Raw genomic sequence first — 13,897 nt, 5'->3', positions numbered from 1 at the left:
CTTTCTCAGCAAGGTAAGAACTGTCGATGAGGACACGGCTTTTTATTTATGCAGAGCCAGTGCCAACATCCCTGCGATTATTTGGTCTCCAGGGAAGAAGCTGGTGTCTGTTGTACCTCTGCTGTTCAGAGGACTCAAGGCAGGGACTGGGATTGAGCTCCTGGCAAGGGTCGCACCAGTTCCTGGTGCCGGCACACATTCAGCTCCTGCTCCTCTTGCTCTGGGCCCTGCCCGCCTCCCTGGTCTCCTGCAGAAGGGACAAACGATGCAAAATCGCTCTCCAGTCCCGGCCAGGACTCGCTGAGAAAGTTGTTGTGGTCTCAGCTTTCAGGCTGCTGTCAGTGCGGAGAGGTTTGGGGATGGGGAATGGCACTTCACTCCATCTGCCCTCCTCTAATCCCCAGACAAACGCAGCTCTTCCATCTGTGCAGCCGGAGCTGCCGAGCCCATCACACCAGCCACTTAATCTAAATGGCTTTGGCCAAAGATAAGGTCATTAATTACACTGGGATTAGAAAACAGTACAGGCCTGGCGTGGCTTGGCTTGCCATCAATTAAAGTCCTCGGCGCCCTGGCCTGGCTGAGCGTCGCAGCTGGAGAGCTTGAGCTGGAATAGACCCATTCCCTCGCTGATCCGGCATCATCCCCATGGCACTGCCTGTCCTCGGAGGGGTCCCCTCACCTGGGCACTGGCTTTTTGGCTCGGCACTGGGGTGGGCTCCTGTCCCTGGCCACCAGCAGGGCTGGGTGCCAGGCAGAGTCGGTGACGCAGGTCCCGGGGGACATGGCAAGCGTCACGGCAGCCGGCGCAGCCCGAATCCTTGCGTCCAGCAGCGAAAGGTACATGGGCAGCATCCCACCACCTGCATCCCCATCGCTTACTGCCTCCAGCCTTCACCAGCCCCTTCCGTGGCACCACATCAAGCTCGGCCCCGACTTGCTGCCCAGAGAGGACGGGGAGGGCTGGCCAAGCCCCACTGCTCTCGCTTGTCGCCGCCATCCCTGGAGCTCAAAGCAGCCAAAGCCCCTTTGCTGATCTCAGCTCCAACGTTGTCCATGATACTCAAGGACTTGTGTTTTCTTCTGGTTCCTCTACCTTTTGGTTCCCTTTTCTTACCACGTTTTGGCTGTAAAATGCCCCGATCTGCTCAACCTGTGGGAAACTTCTCATCCATGCGGTGCTGCTGGGGTGGGATGTGCCACCTGCCCTGTCCCGCAAGGTGCTGCGGGGGGCACAGCCGGGGCTGAAGCCACAGATGTGGCACGAGTTTGGCCTCAGCCCTCCCCTTGTAGGAAGAGGCAGTGCTGTGGGGGGCCGGGAGGGACACACGTTATGGGCGGCCGGGCTGTAGCTCTGTGCCAGGAGCCATCCGGCACCGTGGCACAGCTGTCATCTTGCCCGGCACTGGTGACCAGCTGGTGTCTGTGCCTGTGTTCGCTGGTGGCTTTTTAAAGGATCCGGCTGTCCCTTAACGCCCGTTGGAGGTCCTGGGTGGTGATGCTGTCCCGGCTCTTCCCACCCCAGTTCCCACACTGCGGGGACGATCCTGTCCCGGTGCCTTGGACAGGCTGGGGACCATCTGGGGGACGGTGTCACCTGGGGACGGCAGCTCCTGCAGACACGCCACGCGGCAGCTGCAGCCACCAAACTGAGCCATGTCCTGGCCTCATCTTCGGTTCCCAGGTGGGATCATTGTGCCGCGGAGCACCAGGGGGATTTAATGAAGCCCTGGGTGATGGGCTCGGTGGGAGGGAGCTCTCGGAGCCCGCTTGGGGGTCAGCAGGGCTGGCTGGCATCGCTGCCGTCGCATGGCAGGCGAAGGTAACTAATGGGGAAACTGAGGCACGGCTGGTGCATGGAGTTGCTCTGATTGCTGCGGGTGCTGGCAGCCGGGCAGGGCGTTTCGCATCCTGTGGCCCATCCCAGTGCCTCGGCGGCATTTCTGGCGGGCTATGGGGAAGCCGTGTAGCAAAAGCCTAAAAATAAAAGGAGCCGTTGGCCGAGGTTGTGCAACAGCGTGTGCGTCCCGTGCCGCGCGGGAGTTGGGCGGCTTTGGCGGCAAAGCCCGGGTGTGCGTGGCTGGATCCTGGCACCGGGCCCAGGAAATGCCGGTATCCAAAGGGCTGGGGGCTGCCAGGTCTTTTCCCCTTTTTTTCCCCTCCTTGTGCTGCTCACGATCCCCCAGGGCTGCCGTGGCCGGGGGTGCTGGTGGGTGCCCGTGCAGATTTGGAGACATGGGGTTGTGCCAGGCTGCGGTGGGTGGGATGGGTGTCCCCATGTTGACACCCTGAGCAATTCGGGGGGGGGGTCCAGTGCGCAGGAGGCTGGGGGGACCCTGCCCATGCGCCCTCCGGCACACACTGGAGGCAGCGGTTGTCACCCATTGCACAGGTGGGGAAACTGAGGCATGGGCATGCCGTCAGAGAGCCACCTTCCACGAAGGTTCTGGGGTCCTGGTGGCACATGTGAGGTGCCCATCGTCCCCGGGCAGCGAGGGGGGGGCCGGCAGTGCAGGCAGCTGCCCACGGCTGCCCGGTGGGAAAGGCAGCGGGAAGGAGAGCACCGTCCGGCTGGCGGGACACCAAACTCGGGGGGACTTCGCCCTGCACCCCAGGAGTGTGGCCACAGCAGGACGAGTCTTGGGGTGTCCCCATGGGGGGGGGGGGTGGGAGGGTGATGCAGCCCCCGCTGAGGGCTGGTACGGGGCCCTGCGCTGCAGGCTGTCCGTTGGGGCATCCCCCAGTTTGGGGGGCTTTGGAGGGGGGGGGCGAGTGGGTCCCCCCACGGTGGAGCTGGTGGGGGGGTGCTGGGGGGGTGGGGGGGCCTCCAGGGCTGCTTTGTCACGGTGTCACAGGGCCATCTGCCGGCAAAGGGACGGGCCCGTGGCAGCCAGCCATGGCTTCCAGCAGTCTCCCAGTTCTCCCAGTCTGCAGTTGCTGGGGCGCTGGGGCAGGAGGGTGCCCTGGACAGGCTGGCTTAGGGGCAGCTGGGGGGGTGAGGGGGGCAGCACCACCATGGAGGGGGGGGCACCCTGGGCTGTTGTCCCTTCAGGAGCTCTTGGTCACTGATAGTGTCACGGTGGGGTTGGGAGATGGGATTTGTCCCAGCAGGGACGGGTCCCTACAGCGTCATGGAGAGGGGGGATGTGGTCCCGGGGGGGGGGTTCAGTCCCAGGGGTGTCATGGATGGGGTCCCTGGCCCATGAGGGGCAGGCACGGTGATCCCGGTGCTTCCAGCCGGTGCGGCGTGGGATGGGATGCAGCAGAGATGGCCCCGCTCCGGCCGATTAAACGAACAGATTAAATGTAATTTTATTTCACACCCCAAAAAAAAATGTAGAAAAGAAGAGGTGAGTGGAGATTTAATTGCTCATATTAAAAATCTACCAGGTGAGACGGAGCCGTTTCCACCAGAGTCAGTGCAGATCCGCAGGGATGTTTATTCCTCCTTCTCCGCAGCTGGATGCTGGGACGAGGATGGGGACAGGGGCAGCACCTGCCCCTTTCCCCCCTCCCCAAGGTGCCCCCTGTGCCGTGGACGCTCGCTGCTGTCGGCCCCATTGGCACATCCTTGCCCGGGTCTATCCTGCCTAGCCCCAGCACCCCTGGTGCAGTGTCCCCATGGTGCCACCTGCACCTTGTGTCCAGTAAATGGGTGCTGATTTTGGTGGTGGTGGGGGGGTGTGGAGGTGGGAAGGGGTCAGGAGCGCATGGAGGGGTGGCCTTGGGCCGTTTTGATTTTTTTTTTTTTTTTTTTTTTTTGTATTTCAGTGTATTTCTTATTGTCCCTTTTCCTTCTGTACAAAATGAGCAGTATGGTCATGGGCGTAGGTGACACGGTGACGTGCGCGGGGTCGGGGCTGGCTCCGGCGGCTGCCCCGCGCTCACTGCAGCAGGGCCCGGATCTGTTTGGACGTGGTGTCGTCATTGAGGTGCCGAGTGGTGTACCTGGACGGGGAGGGGACGGTCACCCCGCCGTGCCCCGACCCGCTCTGCCATCATCCCACGGCCCCATCGGGGGATGCCGTATCCCCCTCCACCATGTGCCCCAGCCCCTTGGCTCACCTCAGAGCATTCAGGAGCCCCTCAGTGCTGGTTGAGGGTTGGTCTTTCAAGACTTTGATGCAGCCTTTCATCTGGTGGGGGGAGAGAGAAAGGGAGTGAGCAGCCGGATGCGCCACGGCGGGGCTTTCCCCCTTCCTCCCCATCCTCCTCCTCGCTGCTTGGGTAGCGGGACAAGTTCCCCTCTGGACCAACTGAGAGATGTCTCCACAGGGAACATCCAGGGATAGGGACCCCCAGGCATCACAGCTACACTGGGATGAGCAGGATGGCCGTAACCCCCCTCCACCGCACCCCCTCAGCCACTCACGTCAATCTTGGAGGTCTTCGCGAAGGCCCCCACGGGGTGGACGTGGTCGTAGAGGATGATGACGCCGACCATCACCCGCATGCAGAAGAGGAGGGTCTCGGTGTTGGTGAAGCGGCTTCGGTACTCCCTGCACCGGGAGAGGGGCCAGCTGAGCCCGGGGGGGGTGACAGAGGGACCCTGGCACCGAGATGTCCCCCCCCCACCCTGTGCGAGGTACTCACGGGGTCTCCAGCATCACCCTGCAGACACACGCCATGGTGCTCAGGCAGTCGGTTGTGTCCTCAATCGGAAGGGTCTTGTTCTGAAACCCAGCAGGTCCCGGCTGCCGTTTCCCCTCCTGACCCCTGCACGGTGCCGGGGCTGGAGGGGGGCTTCCCCCCACCCTGAGGGTCCCCCCCCACCGGCCTCTCTCACCTCCGAAACAAATTTGGTGGTGGCATTGCTGAGTGTTTTGAGCATGGGGGTGGCCTCGGCGTAGAAGAGGGACATCCTGTTGGCCATCTCGTTGTTCACCTCGCTCTCCGCGTCCAGCTGCAGGGGAGGAAGATGATGGGGGCCATTGGGGTGGCTGACCCCCACCCCAAGCCATCCCCAGTCCTGTGACCCCCCTTGGGGGAGGCCACCTCTGGGTAGGGGTGCAGGGAACGGCGTTGTCCTCTCACCTGCAGGTTGTTAATGCGATTTCGGCTGATGGTCCTTCTGTAGTAGCTGAAGTCGTTCTGGATGGCGGGGTTGGTCATCTGCCGAGGGGAGACCGGTGTCAGGGGCTGGGGTGGGGGCCACGGCCGGCTCGGTGTGCTCGGGGCGAACTTCGAGGGTCCCAAGGGACTGCGCTGGCTCATGGCTTTTGCACGGTCCCAGTGTGGGCACCCTGCAGGCCCCCCCCCCCCCAGCCCTCATCCCACACAAGGGTCCACGGGGAGGTACCTTGAGCTCATCGAAGCTGAGGGTGAAGTGGAGGATCTCGGCAAACTGCTTGGCCAAGGCTTGCTCCCGCTCGAGGTGCTGGGTCGGAGCGTACGGGGGGCTGGTGAGGGCCTCCAGCAGGCTCCGCAGGGCGTTCTCTGGGGACGAAGCACCGCTGGTCCCCCTCCTGCTCCTGTGCACCTCCCCAGCCCCGGCTGGGGAAACTGAGGCACGGGGCAGCGCAGCATCCACACCTGAGCACACCCCATGACCAGGGCTCCCCCCCAAACCTGCCCCGTTCCTGCATCAGGGGAAGGATGCGAGATGCAACGGGGGAATATAAGGAAGGGGGAAACAGGGATTCGGGGTGCTCACCCAGCCGCAGGGAAAACTCATAGAAGCGCTTCAGCTTGGCGACGAGGGGGCAGACTGCGCTCCAGGCCCTCTCCTGCAGCCGCAGGTCCCCGGGATTTTGGATGGCCTGGGGTGGGGGAAAGAGCATCAGTGGTTGCCCCAAGCCACGGTGGGTGGTCAGTGGGCGCTGGGGGTTGCCCCCACCTCTCGGATCTCCTGCCCGGCACCCGTGTACGACTGCAGCTCGGCCAGGATTGCCTGCGCCTCTTCCAGCACGGCGTTCACCTGGTTCCACACCGCCGTCTCGGCCTCCGTCGGCTGCGCATCTGCAGGGCAGCACCCCGGGGGGGGGGGGGGAGAGAAACCCGGAGGGCTCTGAGCGGGGCTCTGGGCGGCAAGAGCCGGAGTGGGGTGCCAGCACCCCGTCCCGCGGCTCTCCCGCCAGCCCGCAGCCCTTCCTGGCGGGTTTCTCCCCCTGGTCCGTCTCCTTGCCCGAGCTTGAGCCAAGCCACGGGGTTGGGGGGGGGGGGGCAGGTAGGGGTGAGTCCTGGCTGCCCTGCGACCGTGATCCTGCTCACAGGGGTCCCCGAGCAGCCCCCAGCCCCGGGCTGGGCCCAACGGGCTGCAAACTGCCCCGGGGAAGAGGTGCGGAGCGATAGCCCCCGGCCATGGGTCTGCCCCGGTGGCCGCGGCCCCCCCCTCCCCGGGGAGACCCCCGGACGGCAAAGGTTTTGAGGGGGGGGGAGGAGGACATCTGGGATGGGCGCGATGCGATGGGCGACGGGTACAAGAACTCAAAATGGTGTGGATGTGGAACTCAGAATAAGTACGAAACAAAAAAAAGAAAATAAAAATCCCATCTCACTTTCAAAGTCAAGGAAAAAATTAGGGCCTTGGTCAAGTTCGTTATAAGTCAACACTTTAAGAAGGTTCCCCATGTGAAACCTGCAAGAGAAGAAACAAGAGGAAAAAAGCATGATGGTGAGGTGGTGCTCGGGGAAGAGGTGCTGGGCTGAGGGCAGCGGCCGGCGGCAGCCGGAGCCCCTGTCCTCCCCCCCGCTGCTCCCCGGGGGCTCGAGGTGATCCCCCCAGCCGGCGGGTGACCCCACGGCGGCTCCCGGTCCCGGGCTGCAGCCTCTTCCCCCCCACCCCGATGGTGATGAGCGCTGGCGGATGGGGTGATGGAGAGGAAGGAGCGAAGGGAGGAGAGAGCCGCCGGGCTCCAGCGAGGAGGGTGAAGCGGTGAACGAGTCCCTGAAATCTTGGCTACAGGTATCCCCCCCCGCCCGCCAAGCTGCGGAGCCAGCCCTGAAATTGGGGGGGTCCCAGGGAGCCCCCACAGTGCTGGGGTGGGGGGCTGCGGAGGGGGTTGGAGGTGAGCGAAGACTGTGCCGCCTCAAAGGACCCACCACGAGGAGCCAAGAAGGTCCCTGGCTGTGGGAGCGGGGTGGCTGCGTGACCCCAGCCCCAGCTATTTTGGGATGTGCCGATGCCGGAGGTGGTGCGGCGAGCTGAGCGCGGCCTCTCCCCGCCGGGGCGAGCAGTTGCTGCTGCGCTATTTTTACCCCCCACCCTTGCTCTTGCTCTGAGCTGTGCCCTGGGAGGAAGGCGGGGGGGGGAAAGGGAGGAAGGGGGGGGTCACAGGGCTGCAGCGGGTCTGGCATCTTGCCATGGCGGTCACCATCTCCCCCGTGCCAGCCTGGGAGGTCCAAGAGCCGTGCTTTCCTCTCCCAGTTAGCCCAGGCCAGTGGGAAGCTGGGGCAGGTCCCCTGGACCAAACCGGGGGTCCCCAATCTCCATCCCTCAGGCGCAGGCTGCAACCACCGCGCCGCCCTTCCCGGCCAAGGCAGGCGGCACGGATCCTTCCCTCCTCCTTCCCCGGCATCCCTGGCCTCTGAGCTGTCCCTGCCGTGGCGGTGGCAGGGGATGTACCACATGGCCACCCGGTGCCATCGACTAACAGCAGTGGGGCACATCCCTGAGGTCCTCATGGGCTGGGTCCCACTGCCGGGACGTATCCTGTATCCCCACCACTCAGCTGGGGACGTCTCCCCACGCTTTCAGGGTCAGGGCATCTTTTGGGGTCCCGCTCCCCTGCCCCACTCAGCCCTTTGCAGGGTATGTCCGGGGCTGCCCCAAGGTGCCTGGGGACACGGGGCTGCTCGGGGACACCGTGCCTGTCCCCATCTTCTGGAGAGCAGCCGCGGTGGCGGCCCTGGTCCCCTCCCCGCGCCCGCCCTGCTTACGGGACTTACTTTCAAAATCCAGGAAAAAATGAGGACAGTTTTCTAAATCTTTGCCCAATACCTTTATCAGGTTGCCCATGGCCAGCAGACCTGAGCGAGAGAAACAGAACAGAGTGGAACAGCACCGGTGCCACCGGCCGGACACCCCGGCACACCCGAGCCCCCACCGCTGCTGCCGTGGCACCTACCTGCACCCATCCTGCCGGGCTCTGCACCCCACGGCCCCGCTGTCCCCAGCCCCAACCCTCCCCAGCCGAGGTGCACAGGTGCGAGCATCTGCCAAAACGCGGCGGCTCTCCCCCCGGCACTTCTGCCGCTGCCGTTTGCCGAGGCGGGGAGGGAAGCAGGGTGCGGGTTCGTGACCATCACGCTTCCTGTGGTCGCCCCTGGCCTCGCCGCCTCCCCCAAGGCACCCCGGTTACTCTGCCCTGGCCCCTCCATGCTCGGCCAGGGGACGGGGGGGGGCTGCCCCAGGTGACCCCCACAGGGTCATGCCAGTTCCCCCAGGTGACGGGGCTGGGTATCCCCCACGGACAGGGGAAGACCCCAACTGGGATTTCTGCCCCACAGACCCGGTTTGGGGGTCTGGTGCCCATGCCAGAGCATCCCACCCACCCCACGGCCACAGCCCTGGGTTCTTACCTCGGTGCCCGGTGCAGCGGCGGCGGCAGCTATGGCAGGAGCAGAGGCTGTGCCACCCACCCGAATCACTTCATGGGCTGGTGGGGACCTGCGGGCAGGAGGGTGACAGGGTCAGTCCACCCCCCCACCGGGCACCCCTCTGCCCCGGGCACCCACCGGTGGGTGACCATGCGGGGAAGGACGGTGGGTATGCTGGCTCCCCCCACCCCGGCTCGCAGCCCTGCATGCTGCCGCCAGCCTTCACCTTATTTGCCTCGATTATTTTTTTATTGCCAGTAGCCGGTGTCATCAGGAGCTTGCCGGGCACCGGCTGAGCATCCCCTTCCCTCTGCACCCCTTGGGGGACCTGCCAGCAGCTCAGGGACAACCCCAGGGCTGAGCCATCTGTCCCCATCTTTCCTTGGAGAGGCCAAGACCCCCAGGGATGACTTTCCCGGTGCCGCTGCTTGGGTTTGCTCTTTTCCATGCGTTGCGTGAAGATCCGTTTATGCCGCTGATGAGCCGCAACCCAAATCCTGCAGACGCCGGGATGCTCCCCCCGGTTCCCCCGTCCCCCACGTTTCCTACAGGGATGTTGGGGGGGTCGGGCTTGACCCCACAGTGTTAGCAGGCTCTGGGAAGCAGCCGCGGGATTCAGCAGGTTGTAATTAAGCACTTGGGTTTAATTAACATGGCTGGGGAAGGGGAGAGGGAGAGCTGGAGGAGACAGGAGCAGTGGGGAGGGATGGGGCAGCTTCGTGCCTGGGATGGGGCTGCTGCCCCCCAGCCCAGCGCTGCCCGCTCAACCCCAGCGCAGCCCTTCGGCATCAACAGCAATGGCTCTGCCTTCCTCCTCCCGGGCCCAGAAAGCCGTGGCTTTACATGGGGGTTGCATGGGATGCAGCAGCCTGATGCCAAAATGCAAGCTGCTTTAGGGGAGCCAGGGCACCCAGGTTTCCTGCTGCACACCTCTGCCTCAGTTTCCCCACGCATGGTGGGTGCTTGTACCCTGCGGTGGGGCATAAAGCTGCCCAAGGCTGCCCTGGTGCAGTGACCCCAGGGTTCGTCTCGCTGGGTGCTGGGGTGTTTTGGAGGGATGCTGGGCTCTGCAGGAGGGTGCTGGGGGGGTCCTGGGGTGCCTGCGGGGTGGGAGATTCGCACCCGCTCTGCTCCAGCATTCGTGTACATGCTGTGATCGGCGTGCGGGCATCCTCGTGCCCGTGCCGTGGTTGTCCTTGACGGGAGGCTCGGGGCTGGGATTTGTCACCGCTGCCTGTGCCCAAGGAGAGGCACGGACGTGTCCCCACGGTCCCTGGCGTGGGGACACCCTGGCGTGAGGCCTGAGCCGTGGCATGGGGGTTCGGTGCTGGGTGGGAGGATGGCAATCGCTGCAGCGCCCCCCCGCCCCGGTCTGGAGGGGCAGTTCTGCTTGGGGCTCAGCCCCTGATTTGCACCATTTCCTTGGCCCCAGGTGGCTATGCCCCACGGTGGCCCTTGGCCCAGGGAGCCACGGCACGTCCCCGTCTCCCCTCCCGAGGTGGCTGTTGGGGAGGGCGAGGGGCTCCTTCCAGTGCAGGCTGCCCATTGCCATGTGGCTGAGCTGGGGGAACCGCACACCCCAAATCCACGGGGAAAGGCACCCCATCCCAGGACTGCTCTCGCAGAGGGGTGCACTGCTGGGGGATGGCTGCCCTCGAGGGGTGCAATGCCGGAGGCAGCGGGTTCCCCGTCCCCAGCCACACCCGAGGTGGCCCCGGGTTTTTGTCCCTCCCTGCGGTGGCCTCCCCGCACCCCAGCCCCGCTCCGGCACCCACTCCTCTTCCTGCACTGCCACGTCTCCCCGCTTCCCCCCCCCCCCGAGCATCCTGCCCCACAGGGACCCCGTCGCAGGTGTCACCTCCATGGGGACTTCCCAGCCGATGGGGTGAAACCTCCCCTCCTGCTCCAGGCAGGGCCAAATCCTGCACCCAGGAGCATCGCTCCCCCCGCCCCAGCCGGCGATGCCCAGGCTGACCACACCAAAGGGGCAGCAATGCCGCCGGATCAGGCCATTCCCTTGTCACCCAGGGCTGTTTTGGGGCTGTGCCCCTTTGCCACTGGCACGGCATCGCTGTGGGCACCACAGCCTGGTGCAGCGCCGCACCCCCGGCCGGGGGCTGGGTGCCCCTTCCCCTTGATTTGGTTCCACATACCGCAGCCCCCCCCCCCGCCCGCTGGGTGCCCGCTGGGTGCCAGGCCCGGTGCCCACCGCCGCTGCCGAGCCCCTCCTGCCACTGCCCCCCCGCCCATGGCCACGCCAGCATCGCTGCAGCCGTTGCAGGCTCGGATACGTGGTGCCTGAAGGATTTTTGGGAAGGGGGGGGCACCTTATCCTGGGAACCAGGGTGCCGGGGCCGGATCCTGCCCCAGGATGAGCCGGGATACCCCCCAGCCCTGCCCAGGGTGGAGCTGGGGCTTCCCAGGACTGTCACCCCCCCCACGCCAGTTTGGGGACCTCCCTGGATGGAGGGAGGTGCGAGTCCCCCCACTATGGGGCTGAGCCCCCCCCCGCCCCCGAGCGGGGCCAGCGGGGTGCCGGGGGGCCTCCCCTCTTGCCTTGCTGCGGCTGCGGGTGAGCAGCAAGATTTACCGCAGGGCTGCCGGGGGGAGCCGAGCCGCAGCACCCAGCCGGTGCGGGCGAGCACCCAGCTGTGCACCCGCACCCACCCAGGGCAACCGTGGGGCTGCAGCATCCTCCAGGTGGTGGTGGGGGGAGAGCTGCACCCCATCACCGCCAGTCCTGGGGGCAGCAAGCAAGCGTTGGGTGCACCGGGCTGGGGGTGCAAAGAGAAAGAGGGGCTGCTACCAGTTTGGGTCCCCAGGGGAGAGAGCCAGCGGCTGCCGTAGCCCCCCCCGCCCCAACCCTGCTCTCAAGGCCTGGTGGCATCCCTGTCCCCCGTCCCCCGTGGCGGCCTTTGCTCACCGTGGCGGTGGGGAGCTCGAGGCGTGGGCAGGCGGTGGCCGCTGCCGGTTGTCTGCGGATGCTGCCGGAGCGTGGGGTGTCGGGGAAGAGCCGCCCGCCGTGTGCGTGAGCCGCCCTGCGCCAGCTGCCGAATGCACCACAAAGACCACCATAGCCCCCCAGCCCACCCCCCCCCCCCCACGCCACTGGTGACGGTGACGTCTCAAGTGTGAGGGAGACGGGGACGCTTAACTCTCTACGTGCCGGCCGGCAAACCTCTGTGGCCTGCATGGGAGAGGGATCCGGGTCCCGCTTGGGTGTTTCTCCCTGGTTTTGGGGGATGCAGTGACAGCGAGTGGGTGCCTGCGTGTCCCCCCCACCCTTGTCAGAGCCAGCCTGGCTCAGCCCTGGCAGCCCGTGCACCCACAGCCCTCTCTGAGCAAGGGGAAGGAAGCCCCAAATTTTCCTCTGCTCCTGCCCCAGCCCATGGATGACACCGCTTCCCCCCCACCTCCCACTCCGGGGAGGGGGACAGCCACCGAACCCACCCGGTACCACTGCCATGGGACCAAACCACACACATGCCCCAGGAGCCCCATTTTGGCCAGGCAGCACCATCCATCCCCCCAAACTGGGGCTGGGGATGTTTGGATGGCACGTGCCAGAACAGAGCTGTTCCCACAGGGGTGATGTGGGAGGTAAGAAGCAGGTGGGGAACCTCAAAATCGGAGTATTTCTGCTTTTCCACCCTGCACCCCCTTTTCCCAGCATAGCACTGGGCATCATGGCAGGGACATCAAGAGGGACCCCCAGTGCTGTGGTTACCCCAGGTCCAGCTTGCCCAGTGGGACCCAGAGGTGTTCCCCAGGGACATAATGTGGGTGACAGCAGCTCCTCGCCCCTTTACAAGGGCATTTCTGTGCAGCAAAGCATGGCATGGGTGCCCACCTTACAACACCCCAGTGCCGGCCAGGACATGTGGCACCAAGCCTTGGCCGAGGGGCACAGTGGGCAGGGAAGGGACCTGCTCCAGGGATGGCGAGCAGCTGGGGAAAGGCTGAGGCTGCTGGCGAGGAAACATGGCTTGAAGGGAGAGAGCAGCAGAAGAAATGAGCAAGAGAGTGAGAAATCCCTGTTTTGCTCCAAAACTCTTTGCAAACCACGGCTCAACCCCAAACGCTGCCCGCAGCGGGGCTGGCACTGGGTTTCCTCTGGGCACATGTGCCTGTGGATGTGTCGCCCGTGGTGGGGCTGTGCCAGGGGAGAAGCCCCCCGGAGCCCTTCCCGATGTCCCAGCATGTGCCCGTGGCCCACCAGCCCTGTGCTCGGGTCGTGTGGCTCCTGCCCAGTGTGTCACTGGAAAACGGGGGATTTTGTGGGGTTGCACTAGCCGTGAACACTGTGGACTAGCCCAAAGGGACAGCGTCCATCCCTGTCCCCAGCCCTGCCCAGCTGACCCCATCTGGGGTGACAGGTCCTGCCCAGGACCTTGTTATGGGGACACTCATGGGAGAGGAGCATTGGGGGGGGTCACAGAGGGGTTGGCTGAGCTACCGATGCCCCCCCCCACCGGTGTCACGGCCGGCTGATCTGGCGATACAGTGGGACAAGGGCTGTTGGGAGGCCGGGGTGAGCGGCGGTGACTCCTGCTCCCCATGGCTCCCAGCAGTTTGGGGGGGCTGATCCGGCTGCAGTGGACTCAGGCAGCGGGGGGGCTGTGGCTGCGGGGTCCCCCCACATTGGACACAGCCCCCCAAGCCGTGCTGGTGCAGCCCGTAGCCGCTGGGGGAAGCTGCAGCCCTTTGCATTTAGCAGTGTAGCTGGAAAATGAGGGTTTTTTGGAACTGGTGACGCCCTGGCAGCTCTGCACCCCAGGGACCCCGGGGCAGGGAGCTGGGGTGATGCTGCTGCCGCCGGAGCAGGGAGCAAAGGGCTGCCACGGAGCCGGCGCTGCCTGCAGAGCCTGTTCCCCCTTTCCGGAGACCCTGGTTCCCCTCCTGCAATCCCAGGGCCAACATCCCAGTTGAGCCTGGGTTCACATTAGGGCACCCAGTCCGGGTGCTGGGCTCAGCTGGGTGCTCCAGCCCGTGCGCTTGGGGCCACCAGCGCAGCCAGCCCCGCACGAGCCTGGGCACGTCCCCAGCACCAGGACTCAGGGTGTTGCATCCCCCAAAATTTGGACACCCCAGAGCCCCACAACAGCCCTTGTCCCCATCCCAAGGGCGTCCCTGTCGCACTCCCAGCCTGGCGCTCCCCCACCTCTTCCAACTGCCCCGTGCCCCTTCAGCCCATGAGCTGAGCTGTGCCGGTCTCAGCCCTGGCAGCCATGCTGCTTCAATTAAGCCCTCATTAATTTTTCAGTCCCCCTGCGCACCCTGAGCGCGGACGGTTTGCAGTGGCACTAATTGATGTCTTCTCTACTTAAGCATGTAAGAACCGGTAGCGGGCTGCCCAGCT

At 65.1% G+C, this 13,897-nt stretch overlaps 1 protein-coding gene across 4 annotated transcripts; it reads right to left on the bottom strand.

Moving 5' to 3' along the window:
• Nucleotides 1–3,294: 3,294 nt before the first annotated feature.
• On the bottom strand, nucleotides 3,295–11,647 carry LOC138689206 (CYFIP-related Rac1 interactor A-like). 4 transcript variants are annotated; one of them, XM_069803076.1, is made up of 13 exons: nucleotides 11,462–11,646; nucleotides 8,521–8,608; nucleotides 7,888–7,968; nucleotides 6,498–6,577; nucleotides 5,837–5,958; nucleotides 5,654–5,759; nucleotides 5,300–5,436; nucleotides 5,035–5,112; nucleotides 4,787–4,903; nucleotides 4,594–4,673; nucleotides 4,373–4,499; nucleotides 4,066–4,136; nucleotides 3,295–3,948 (listed from the first exon to the last, which is right to left on the bottom strand). In XM_069803076.1, the coding sequence occupies exons 4-13, from the start codon at nucleotides 6,568–6,570 to the stop codon at nucleotides 3,885–3,887; spliced, it is 975 nt and encodes a 324-aa protein (XP_069659177.1). In that variant the 5' UTR covers nucleotides 6,571–6,577; nucleotides 7,888–7,968; nucleotides 8,521–8,608; nucleotides 11,462–11,646; the 3' UTR covers nucleotides 3,295–3,884. The 4 variants fall into 4 exon arrangements, with proteins under 4 accessions (XP_069659177.1, XP_069659179.1, XP_069659178.1 ...); XM_069803078.1 differs by lacking the exon at nucleotides 6,498–6,577 and having other exon boundaries at nucleotides 11,462–11,647; XM_069803077.1 differs by lacking the exon at nucleotides 7,888–7,968.
• Nucleotides 11,648–13,897: the final 2,250 nt, after the last annotated feature.

Source organism: Haliaeetus albicilla, chromosome 16, assembly GCF_947461875.1.
Source record: "Haliaeetus albicilla chromosome 16, bHalAlb1.1, whole genome shotgun sequence".
In the NCBI taxonomy this organism is placed as follows: domain Eukaryota; kingdom Metazoa; phylum Chordata; class Aves; order Accipitriformes; family Accipitridae; genus Haliaeetus; species Haliaeetus albicilla.
This window is presented reverse-complemented; position numbering and strand designations above follow the sequence as displayed.